The 13,497-nt window shown below is 35.5% G+C and overlaps 1 protein-coding gene across 1 annotated transcript in view; it reads left to right on the plus strand.

The window, feature by feature from the left end:
- Positions 1-13,497, plus strand: part of CFAP47 (cilia and flagella associated protein 47) — a 596,979-nt gene that overhangs the window by 46,031 nt on the left and 537,451 nt on the right. Inside the window, exons 15-18 of the mRNA XM_087871295.1 lie at positions 7,776-8,020; positions 10,586-10,716; positions 11,883-12,005; positions 12,146-12,277. Coding sequence (XP_087727421.1) covers positions 7,776-8,020; positions 10,586-10,716; positions 11,883-12,005; positions 12,146-12,277 — 631 coding nt within the window. The remainder of the gene's footprint in view (positions 1-7,775; positions 8,021-10,585; positions 10,717-11,882; positions 12,006-12,145; positions 12,278-13,497) is intronic.

Consider the following 13,497-nt stretch of genomic DNA (forward strand, 5'->3'; position numbering starts at 1 on the left):
AATATATAAAATAATGAGAGAGGAAGTAATTACTTAAGATAAAGAAATAATAACATTTCCGAGAAAAATAAGAGAAACAAGGAGGAATTACAATTTCTTAACAACAGAATTGAACAAGCATAAAATAATGTTCTGGTGGTTGGTACCCGAGGGAATCCTTGTTTCTTGACAAGATAAAAAATATCGAATCGACACCTTAGAAAAGGCACAATAATTTTTCGACAGGCATTTCGTATCAGAAGAGGAACAAGAAACCGAAGTACAGCAAGATCCTATCAATAACGAGGACCTAGCAGATGAGGCACAGAGAGAACAAGAAGAAAGAACAAGAGGGGAGAAAGAGAGAATGGAAAGAGAGGGAGCAAGGGAAAAAACACAAATCACCGACAGAAACACAAGAAGACTTAAGACAGCAAAGAAATAGAAGACTGGAATGGAGAAGGAACTAAAACTGATATCAATTAATATAAATGGCTTAAACAGCCCATCTAAAAGAGCTCGGATATTTAGAAACCTACAGAAACTGAAGACAGATATCATAACATTACAAGAAGTCCACATCAAAAAACAACATCGAAAAGTACTAGAAAATAAACGATTGGGAATACTCTATACCGCACTAACAGAACAAAAAAAGAAAGGCATCGCAATATGCATCAAAAATCACTTACAAGCAAAACAAATATTTGTAGACGAGGAGGGTAGGACCCTGATGATTGAGATCAAAACAGGAATGAAAACTATATTATTAGTGTCACTATACATGCCGAACGGAAGCCAAATTGATCATTTAAAAAAAATACATAATATAATTAAAGACTTGGACTATGAAAATATATGTCTCATTGGAGACTACAATGCAATTGTAGACATAGACAAAGACTATCAAAGTAGCAAAAAAAAAAAAAAAATTCCAGGAAAAAAACTCTACTGGATACATTTTACGATATGGTACAAGAATTCCACCTACAAGACGCTTGGAGGGAAATCAATCAAAATAAAAAACAATTTACATTGTTTTGCTACAAGTACATGGGCAGACCATAGTCCGATCGTAATAACATGGAAAGGCCACCAAACACAGGGAAGATGGATGATGATAAAGACATCACAAAGGACAAACAATATGTAGAAATGATTCAAAGAGAATTGAAAATATTTTTCCAAATTAATGTAAAAGAACATACCAGTCTGCAAAATTTATGGGATACAACCAAAGCCTACATAAGAGGCTTAACAATTGCTTACATAGCAAAAAAATAATAAAAATAAAGACAAACAACAAACAAAAGAGAACCTACTGACCCATCTCCAACAGTATGAATCGGAACTACAGGAAGAGCCACACAATAAAGAAATTAAAGGAAAAATTGATCTTACAAGACACAAAATAAATTGAATGACAACAACTGAGATTACAAGGAAAATTAAAATGGCCAAACAAAACTATTTTGAGCATGCAAATAAAACCGGCCAGTGGCTGGCCTATAAATTGAAAAAAGAAAGAGAGAAGAAGATGATACAGCAATTAAAGGACAAAGACGGACAAATATACCACAATAATCAGGACAAAAAACGAATTGCAAAGGACTTCTTCCAAAACCTATATGCAAAAGACAAAATTCGGGAGGAAGACATCATACAATATTTAGGCAAAATAAATATTCAGGAATTAAAAGAAAACCACACCGAATCATTGAATAGACCGATTTCCAAGTTAGAACTAACCAAAGCAAGGAAGAAACAAAAAAACAACAAAACACCTGGACCAGATGGCATACCATCCGAATTTTACAAAACATTCCAACAATCATTAGATGATATTCTAATACAGGTATTTAATGATGCACTCCTGGAAGCCCAAACTCCACAATCTTGGAACGAAACAATAATTACATTAATACCAAAACAGGACTCAGACCCGGCTGAAATAAAGAATTATAGACCAATATCTCTTCTTAATGTGGACTATAAATTATTCACATCCATTATAACACAGAGACTGAAAAATTTCATTAATCATTATATACATCCAGATCAAAGGACAATTATTGATACCCTTGAATATTAGGAACAACGACCAGATAAGCAATTAGCATTGATTTTCCTGGACGCGCAAAAAGTGTTTGATAATCTTAATTGGACATTCCTAATAACACAATTGGAAATGATGAAATTCGGAGAAAGATTTCTAAACATGATTAAAAGGATATATAATACTCAAACAGCAAAAATACTGATTAATGGAGAGACAACAGAACAATTTGATATAAAGAAAGGAGTGAGGCAAGAATGTCCCCTATCTCCCATATTGTTTATATTGACACTGGAAATACTACTGAAAGAAATTAGGGAAGATAAAGAAATAACGGGACTAAAGATAAAGAACCAGGAATTCAAACTGCAAGCATTTGCGGATGACATAGTACTTATCCTAGAAAAACCACTACAATCAGGACCTAAATTATTGACCAAAATAGAACGATATGGGGAAGTAGCAGGGCTGAAAATTAACAAACAAAAAATACAAAAGTTAACCAAGAATCTTACCAAAAACCAAGAGAAAGAATTGGAAAACACACTAGGAATACAAACAGCAAAAAAAGTAAAATACTTAGGAATCTAGTTTACCAATAGAATATCAACTCTCAAAGAAAATAATTACAATAAATTGGCTAAACAAATAGAAAAAGATTTACAATCTTGGACTAAACTACAGCTATCATTCCTAGGTAAAATTGCCTCCATCAAGATGAACATCCTCCCAAGGATGCTGTATCTATTCCAGGTGATACCAACAAACCCAGGAAAAACCTATTTCAAAGATCTGGATAAGATGATATTAAAGTATATCTGGCATGGGAAGAAGGCACGAGTCAAACTGAAACACAAATATATCCAATATATGGACACAAATAAAATGAAGACGTATCAAGATCTTTTAAACGAGGAGGGGAAATTAAAAACAGAAGAATTAAAAGAACAAGGTGTGGAAATTGACTAGTGGCCATACCTACAACTAAAATCCAGATACAAATCAGACATGGAGAAATATGGAATTCAAAAAGAACCAAATGATTTGGATAAAATTATTGGGCCCAAACGAGAAATTAATAACCAAAATTTACAATTTTTTACTTACATACAAATTAGAAGAGGAAGTAGTAAAAGAAAACATGATCACATGGGGCGAAGAACTTTGGATATAGTATTGAAACTAACCAAATGGGAAAAATTATGGAAAGTTAATAGTAAATTGACACTATCAGTATCATATAAAGAAAATGCCTATAAGATGTTTTATAGATGGCATCTCCCCCCAGCACGGATTTCAAAAATGTTCCCCAACACTTCACCACTGTGTTGGAAATGCAAAAAACAAAAAGGGACATACTACCACATGTGGTTATGCCCAAAAGCAAAACAATTTTGGAATAAAATCAAAACCCAACTGGAAGAAATAACAGCACAAAAAATACCATCAAGACCGGAAACATATTTATTAAGTATATTCACTAAAAATTACAAAAAAGAAACAATATATTTAATCACACACATTTTGACCACAGCGAGAATCATCTTCTCACAAAACTGGAAATCAGAAGAAATCCCAACACAAGATAAATTAATATCGAAAGTAATGGAATGTGCCGAGATGGACAAACTCACCAAAGAACTTGTGCGAATGTCCACCAATCCATCATCCTACCAATATCTTCTTCCAGTTCCTGTTTTGTTTTCAAATCTCCCTCATCGTTTACCATTTCCTTATATCTAATTATCTTATTTTACTCCAGTAAATTTGGGTATATCAGTGCTACTGTTGGTGATAACCACATTGGAATTGTAGTGTAGTGTTTTTATTTTGTTCTTTTCCAAATCTGTAGCAATGCATTCCTGATCAAGTGTGTTTGAAAATATTTATGCAATTTATATTTCTTATCCAACAGGAATGCATGCCACCTGCTTGCAAGTCATGGCCTTCTATTGTTAACACTCTGTTATTTTTCAGCTCCATCCAATCTTTTAACCATGCTAGACTCGCTGCTTGGTGATAAATTTCCCATTCTGGTAATGCCAATCCCCCTCTATCCTTTGTGTCTTGCAAAAGTTTTAATTTAATCCTGGGCTTTTTCCCTTGCCATATAAATTTAGAAATTTATTTATTTAATTCTTGAAAGAATGTTTTCCCTAGTTTTAATGGTATCACTTGGAACAGAAATAAAATTCTTGGCAATGTATTCATTGTCACTGTTGCGGTGCTCCCTAAAAATGAAATTTGTAATTTTTCCCAATTTCCTAAGTCTTTTTTTATTTGATATGTCAGTTTATCGTAGTTGTCCTCCTTGATTGAGGAACATTTCGCTGTAAGCCAAATTCCAAGATATTTTCTTTTCTTAGTTGTCTTCATTTTTATTTTGTCTTCCAATTCCTTTTCCTGACACTTTGTAAGATTTTTTTGTTATTAATTTAGATTTATCATTATTAATTTTGAGTCCCGCTATCTCACCAAATTCTTCTATCTTTTGTATCAATTTGGAATCCGTTTCTAATGTATCTTCCAAAAATAAATACCATGTCATCGGCAAATGCTTGAGTATTATATTCTTCCTTCCTAATTTTTAAGCCCCTTATTTCCTGATCTTCTCTGATTTTTGTTAGAAGGGTTTCAAGTGATAAAATAAATAGAAGAGGAGAAAGAGGACACCCTTGCCTAACCCCTTTTGTTATATCAATTTTTTCTGTCAACCCCTCATTTATAACTACCCCGGCTGTTTGTTTGGAATATATTTTTCCCACCATTTTTTCAAATCTTTCCCCCAATTCCATATAATTTAATTGTGTTGTGATAAAGTCCCAATTCAAATTGTCAAAAGCCTTTTGGGCATCAAGGAAAACCAGAGCAGCTTGCTTTTCCGAATGACTTTCATAATATTCAAGAACGTTCATTACTATCCTCATGTTATTTTTAATTTGCCGCCCCGTCAGAAAACCATTTTGGTCCGAATGTATATAATTATTCAAAAAAAAATTTAATCTCTCCGCTATTATTGTTACAAATGTTTTATAATCTGTGTTCAGCAAGGAAATTGGCCTATAGTTTCTGATTTGTTGTATATCAGTGCCTTCTTTGGGTATAAGAGTAATAATTGCCTCTGTCCAGGTTGCCGGAATTTTTGCTACTTCTATCGCCTCATTATAAGTCTCCAGCATTATCCATTGTAATACCTCTTGTGTGTTTTTATATAGCTCAATTGGAATCCCATCCGGGCCTGGTACTTTATTGTTCTTTTGTTTTTTCAAGGCTTTTCAAATTCATTTATTGTTATTGGCCTATTTAACATTTCTTTTTGTTCTTCAGAAATTTTATTCATTTTGGCCGCTTCTATGTATTGTTTAACTTTCCCGTCTGCTATGTCTTCCTGCTTGTAAAGCTTTGCAAAGAAGTTTTGCATTATTTTCTTTTTTTCTTCTCTCCTACACTGTATTTATACCATTTTCATCTTGTAGCTGTTGTATTATTCTCCTTCCTTTTTCTTTTCTTAATTTATATTATAGCCATCGGCCTATTTTATTCGCATTCTCAAAATAATTTTGTTTCGCTATCCTAATTTTCTGTGCTATTTCTTTTTGTGTTATCAAATTAATTTTATGTTTTGTAAAGTTCCATTTTTCCTTTATGTTTTTATTTTGTGGATCCTTTTGTACTTCATACTCAATTTTTTTAAATTCTTCCCACAAGCTTTCTAGTTGCACTCTCTTTTCTTTATTTTTCTTAGAATTATATGCAATAGTCAATCCGCTTATATAGGCTTTTGTGATGTCCCACAAATTTTGTATCGAAGTATCTTCTTTTTTATTTATTTGAAAAAATATTTTCTTCTCCAACCCAAAATGTACTATATATGGGTGCAATATGTAGGTGTGCATGTATATCAAAGTTGTGCATGTGTGCCAAAAGCCACATTCCAAAGAAATGCAGAGTCAAGACAAGAAATGAATTTATATTAATTTAATAGAACAAATAACTACTAATTTAAATAATTCCCTTTAAGATATTCCACTTTCAAAATTGATTTCCATCTACATAAACTAACCATTCTTTCTCTCAGGCAAAGCCCACACATATACCCAAAAATACCCATCCATTTTCCTCTCTACTTCTAGCAAAGAAGGGAGAAGTGGGATAAGAGAGGGAGGTAACTGCAATGGGGAAGGAAAATAAAAGAAAATTGGATCCAAATTCGATAGAAATGTGATGAAGCAAAGGGACTGCTGAATAAGGAAAGATCTGTTGCCCTGTGACTACATTGATCGTCTACTGGGTTTCCTTGGTAACATAAAAAATTGGTTTATCTTCTGTCAAAGGCTTTTTTTTTTTTAGAGTCCAGCCTGCAGCCCTGGGATTTTCCAGTGTTCTCATCATGTTTAGCATTTTTTCCCCCAGCCCAGTCAGCTAGAGCTAGGAGTTTCTATATACTGTATATATGGTACTTAAATCCAATTTTAAATCCAATCCAGTTGCGTCCTTTTCTGGATCGGGACTCCCTACACAAAGTCACTCATGCCCTCGTCACTTCCCGCCTGGACTACTGTAATGCTCTCTACATGGGGCTCCCCTTGAGGAGCACCCGGAGGCTCCAACTGGTGCAGAGTGCAGCCGCGCGGGTGGTTATGGGAGCAACATGGCGCTTCCGTGTGACACCTCTCCTGCGCGAGCTGCACTGGCTCCCGGTGGTCTTCCGGGTGCGCGTCAAGGTTTTGGTTACCACCTTTAGAGCACTCCATGGCTTAGGACCTGGTTATTTACGGGACCGCCTACTACCACAAGCAGCCTCCCACTGGCCAGTATGCTCTCATAGAGAGGGGCTCCTCCGGGTGCCGTCAGCTGGCGGCCCCCAGGGGGAGGGCCTTCTCTGTGGGGGCACCCACTATCTGGAACGAGCTCCCCCCCAGAGATACGGAGGATCCCGGATCTGCGCACTTTCCGCCGTGCTCTTAAGACTCTCCTATTCCAGGAAGCCGGCCTGGCCTAATCTTCTCCCCTGTTTTAAAATTCTTTTAAATCAAAATTTTAATCTGTTTTAAATTATTGGGATTTTTAATTGTCTCGGGCTAAATTATTTAATCTGGTTTTAATTATGTTCTTAACTTTTGTATTTATGTATTTTATTTTGTGCCTGTTCACCGCCCTGAGTCCTTCGGGAGTAGGGCAGTATATAAATTTAATAAAAGAAAGAAAGAAAGAAAGAATTTTGGTCACCACGATGTAAAAAAAAGATGTGGAGACTATAGAAAGTGTGCAGAGAAGGACAACAAAGATGATTAGGGGACTGGAGATTAAAACATAAGAATGGCTGAGGGAACTGGGTATGCCTAATTTAATGAAAAGAAGGACTAGGGGTGACATGATAGCAGTGTTCCAATATCTCAGGGACTGCCACAAAGAAGAGGAAGTCAAGCTATTCTCCAAAGCACCTGAGGGCAGGACAAGAAGCAATGGGTGGAAACTAATCAAAGAAGAGAAGCAACCTAGAACTAAGAAATTTCCTGACAGAACAATTAATCAATGCCTCCTGAAGTTGTGAATGCTCCAACACTGGAAGTTTTTAAGAAGATGCTGGATAACCATTTGTCTGAAGTGGTGTAGGGTTTCCTGCCTAAGCAGCAGGTTTGACTAGAAGCCCTCCAAGGTCCCTTCCAACTCTGTTATTCTGTTTTTCTGTTTTCCCAAATGAAGCGGCTGATGAAGAAAATATTTTTTTGTGTTACAGGTCTTTCATGTATTCAATAAACCAACGCCATGTTGGACATATTTTAGTGATAGCAAAAATTGTGCCAGTTGCCTTGGAGCTATCTACAAGGGAATTGACTTTAAATCCTGCTTTTAGCTTTCTAGCAAAAACTGGATTTAGAACAACAGTCACTCTATATAATCAAAAAAACTATCCTGCACAATTTACTTGGAAGCCTGTCATCACAGATAAAGGAATGGGATTTTCCATCTGTCCAGAAAAGGGTAATGTACAAAGTGTTCTTTTTTTCAATCAAAGAGCAATTTTCAATCAAATATGTAATAAGAGAATATTAACTTAAATATGAGGGGACAAATCACATGTAGTTATCTTTTCTTGAAAGCACATTATATGGTAATTTGCTGTTCGAAATATTTATAGTTATCCAAGGTTGGTTATGCATACGGTAGTTCTCTCATTTTCTTAGCCAGCCTAGCTGCTATTGATGGTCCATGTTTATTACAAGCCTGTCTTTTAAATTATGATGAGAGATAGTGATTTGGGGTCCAAATTCATATTAAAAACTTTTGGAGAAGACTTAATCCCTAGTCTTCCAACACTTATATTATTGATGCTGTACTAGCTCATAGCAATTATATTACATAGGCACAGTTTATATCAAAATTAAGGGTTACTGAAGTTGTTCATTTATTGAAACAGTTTACAGTATTAAATGATTAAACTTCTTTATGTGTAATATTAATATTTCTTATTAGTAATGTTTCCATGTGTTGGATTGGTAAAAATTATGGGGAATTATAAATCAGGACAAATGAAGAATGACTTATAAAATGATATAAAAGGATCACCCTAATCAGGATACATGGCTTTGTGTTGTTGTTTTGTAATGTTTAGTTGTCTAACAGTACATTATCTCAATGATTAGTAATCATGTCTTTATAAATATATTCTCTGTGTTTGTGTATGTTGAAATTTGAATGAGAAAAGAAAATCATTGTTTTTCACTACTCACCTCAGTTAAAATTAGATCTTCCATGTGGCAGGGTTTTTTTTAGGGATGGCATCGAAATAGGAAACAGCACATACTGACTGCAAACAAACCTACGCTAGATAATTATTTGAAATTCAGTAAAATAAGTTTGGGATATTTCAGATTGAATAAAAATACAGCTCTAGTGAAAGTGATTCTTTTATTGAATAGCCCGAAGGCCTTTTAAAAAAAAAAAAAGAAAAAAAAGAAAAAGATAAAACCGTTACAGAAATAATAGTCTAAAAATATATGATATATGACATTTAAAATTTAACAATATCGAAGTTCAATAACTAAATTTCCAAAACTAGATAACCCAAATAAGATAGCTCCTTTCTAACTCAGCTCATCTTTCTTACAATCAATGAAGTTCTTTTCGATATAACTGGCTTGTATTGCTGTCATCCTTTTAAGATAGCGAGTAATAGCCCTTACCAGGGGAGAAGAGTCTGCCTTCAATAGAAATGATAATTTATGCCTTACATTCCAGTGGGGAAATTTATTTATAATTGGGGACAGATATTGTTTTCTTACTTCCTCATACAACCTACATTCAAATATTATATGTGCCGTATCCTCCACGACGTTTGCCCCACATATACATGTTCTTTCATCATACGGGATTTTCTGGTAACGGCTGAATTTAACGTTGGTATCTAAAAGTTCAAATCTAAACTTGACAAATAGCTCTCTCTTCACTGATGGCATTTCTAGATGTAAATATTTTTCCAGGGTAAAAGTTGTTTTAACTGCTGTCAGAAGCTTAAGGGAGTGATTAGTTGAAAGAGTTGCCATGTCCATTTGCCCATGTATATCTTTAATCCGTTGTTTAACTTGCTTCAGTCTATCACACAACAGGAACCGTACGACATATTGATTTAATATTTCTGACAGCTGAGTTAGCCAGGAATACCTTTGAGGATTTGAAATCTGCTGTTCCTCTAAGCAGATTTTGGGAAGTCTGCTGGCTTCCATCTGAGTCATTTTTAGCCAGTAGGCTACCGCCCTAGTAATTGTGTATGTGTACAGTGAAAAATGTCCCAATTCAGCTCTGACGGCTGCCGCCGAAATGGAATTGTTTACCCCCAGCATCCTCCTTAACAAATTATTTTGAGTTCTCTCCAATATGGGGGCCTCTGTAAGACCCCAGGTTTCGGCATCGTAGAGCATAATCGGAACAAGCCTGAAAGACTTTACGAATTGGTAAAATCGAGGTTGGTTGAATATGTTTACTTAATTTGGATACAAGGCTTGCCCCAGCTCTGACCTTTTGAGAAAGGTATTGATGGTGTGGAGTCCAACCACCTGCACTGGAAAAAACAATTCCAAGATAGGTATATTGGGTAACTTGCTCAATCTTTGTGTCATTAATATGCCAATTATGCTTTTTATTCTTATTGCCAAAGACTAAAACTTTTGATTTAGCTACATTTATAGTCAAGTGGTTTGTGGCACAATAACGTGAGAGCTTGGCGAGAAGTCTCCTCATCCCTATTTGGGTTCTAAAAAACAGCACTAAGTCATCGGCGTACATTAATACATTAATAAATCTTGAGCCTATTTGGGGGCTAAGCGTCAGAAGATCTTCCATCTGCGCTGGGATATCATTTATATAAAGGTTAAAAAGAGTAGGGCCCAGCAAATACAGCTCTAATTAATATGGACAACTTTATAAACTAATTCTGTGAAATGATTGAATATTGCAATGTATTAAAATTAGTTTTCAAATTACTATTCATCTTTCATAATAGTTATATTTTTAACATCTTGGTATTATTTTCTCTCTTTTTATATTTAGGTATAGTAGAAGCAAGTAAAGATCTAGAATGCGAAGTTGTTTGGCATCCAAGTTTCTCCTCTTCAGCAACTGGAGAATTTGACTTGTGTGTGCATGAAGGAAAAACACTTAGATTAAAATGTTTTGCAAAGGTATTAGTATAATTTTTGCAGATATAGTTAGCATTTCTTCTATTTGTAGTAATGATACCTATGTGTTTAATATGTATAGTTGTAATGAAATAAACAATGCCAATACATTAAGGATGAACCAGTAATTGTTAAAGAAGCATTCTCTCTTCACTAAATTCAGAGCTATCAGGAGAAACTGTACTTACAAGTACAGATAGTCCTCAACTTACAATTCATTTAATAATGGTTCAAAGTTATGATGGCCTTGCAAAAAAGTGATTTATGACCTCACCTTAAAGTTATGACCATTGCATCATCCCTGCAGACACATGATCTCTCGGCTTTCCTGCGGCCTGTGCAGTGCGTCTGGATCGCCTGTCTCCCCCTTCCCGCGCCTCTGCCTCTGTCTGCTGTTTAGACAGGGAATCAACTCACCTGTGTGCGTGAGCTAATAATTGATAGGATTAGAGCTGGTTGATTAGCTCATGGATAGGGAACTATTTTATCAGCAAAATGCACAGACATTCTACTACTTTGAGGACATGGGTCAGCTCAGTTCTGCTGAATGGGCCTCTTTAGGGAGTTCCCATGCCCTTAATGGCTTGCTGTCTGGATTTGAGTTTGAGCTCTCTGATGTGAGTGGTAAATTTAAGGTACCTGTTAAATCAAAAGCCCATAATTGTTTCAAAGGACAATTGGTTCTTAATGTTGCTGAACTGAATGCCAAAAGGCATTATTTTTATAATTATTTTATTTGAAAAAGTTTTTAAAAAGCTGTAGGAAAGTTTTAAGGCTTTATTTTTGTAAGTTTACGCCTGAATTGTGTACGTTTTGCCAGTTTACCATCCAGTAAATAGTAATTTGTCAATGGCTTTGTCACTGCTGGGGGTTCTGCATTAAAGATAAAAAATGTATTAATAGAAATGAAATTTTAATATTGATTTGCTGGCAATGATTAAATATATTTTTAAGAATGCTAGGATGTATTTAATGGTTTTATATATAATGCAATTAAGATATGCTTCTGTTTTTATTATAATTTTAATTTTTCAAAAAGAAAACAGTTTTTTATATTGTATCTGTAGTGTACTCACATTATTGCCTAGTTTCTGTGAACTGAAAGAAAATCTGTCTACAGGAAAATGGACATTTGATACAATACATTTTTTCTTTTTTCACAATATTAGCTTGGCTCTACCAGTGTTCAGTTTAAGGAGCAACGGATTACCTTTAATAATGCTCCTCTCCATTTAACCACTTACAGAACAGCCATTCTTCAAAATTTGGGACATAACCATGCATATTTCCAGGTAAGATATATTCACAATGGATATTGGAGTGTGTACAATGTAACTTTACCATGGATATTCCAGCATGTTTGGTAGTAGAATACTTCTAAGATAGTGGGAAAAAATGACTTTTATGATACTGTGCTTGCTTTTGTTGACAGGTCCTTGATGTCAATCCAATTCCTGGAATGATTATAACCCCTTTTCAGGGTGTAATTCCTGTGGGAGGCCGCACTGAAATTAAAATTTATTTCAGACCCAATGCATTAATGAAATTTGACAGCAGAGTAGAGGTATTAGAATTGTTGTTCAAAAACTTATTAACTTGGATAATAAATAAATATTGTTTTCAAAATATATGCATATTTGAATGTTTTACTCTGTGAAACCCATGATTAACCATGATTAGCTGAGTTTCTGTAACAACATAAAATGTATGTTAATCTGTTTGCTGAAGGGATAAACCGGCAGCAGTAATATTGATAGATTTTTGCTTCTGTGAGATTCATCTGAAACTTCTCACACTACAGTGGTACTCAGTATTCAATTACTTCAAAACTTGTTGAATTTGGTACTCAAGGCATTTTGATGAGAAAATGTTGTCCCGGTACTCATAGATTTTTCGGTATTCGGCATTCTGTAAAAGGAAGAGGGGGATGTCCACAGAGGGTAGGCAGGAAGTTGGCCATCCTGGGGAGGTCACTGACATAGAAAAAGGGATAGACGGAAAGTTTTTCTGGCCAAAATAAAGGGTCACATGCAGCGGTGGGATTCAATTTTTTTAACCACCAGTTCTGTGGGCGTGGCTTATTTGGGGTGTGTGGCTTGGTGGTCATGTGACTGGGTGGCCGTGGCTACATGCATAGGGACTACTCAGAGGGCTGAAAAAAGTGATTTCTGACAGGTCCTCGCACTTTTGACTGGTCCTCGCACTTACGACTGTCCTCACATTTATGCCCATTGCAGCATTCTTAACAACCGTGTCACTCATTTCAAAATGCGGTGCTTCTCTTCACCACAGTGACAAGATAGGGCACAAAATGTAAAATGTGCGGATGTGAGTCCCTATGCACATGGGAACTACCCAGAGAGCTGAAAAAAGTGGTTTCTGACCGGTCCTCGCACTTTTAACCGGTCCTTGCACTTATGACTGGTCGTCATTTATGCCCGTTGCAGCATTCTTAACAACCATGTCACTCATTTCACAACTGCGGTGGTTCATGTGACCGGGTGGGCGTGGCCAACTCGACATCACTTCTTTGCCCTAATGACAGTTTGCTGCAATGGTCGTAAGTGTGAAAAACGGTCATAAGTCACTTTTTTCAGTGCCTTTGTAACTGTTGTAAATCAAGGATTACCTGTACAAAAATACAAAAAGCTTGCAAAAAGCTGCCCTAAATACCAATTAGAAATTACCTGCAAAATGGAGTTACAAATCAGGCAGGGTGCCAGAGCACCTTGAGGAATTAAAATAATTAAAATGCAATGATAACTATCAGCAGCCAACTCTTGC

This window comes from Pantherophis guttatus, chromosome 5, assembly GCF_059756535.1.
Source record: "Pantherophis guttatus breed Tessera chromosome 5, ASM5975653v1, whole genome shotgun sequence".
In the NCBI taxonomy this organism is placed as follows: Eukaryota; Metazoa; Chordata; class Lepidosauria; order Squamata; family Colubridae; genus Pantherophis; species Pantherophis guttatus.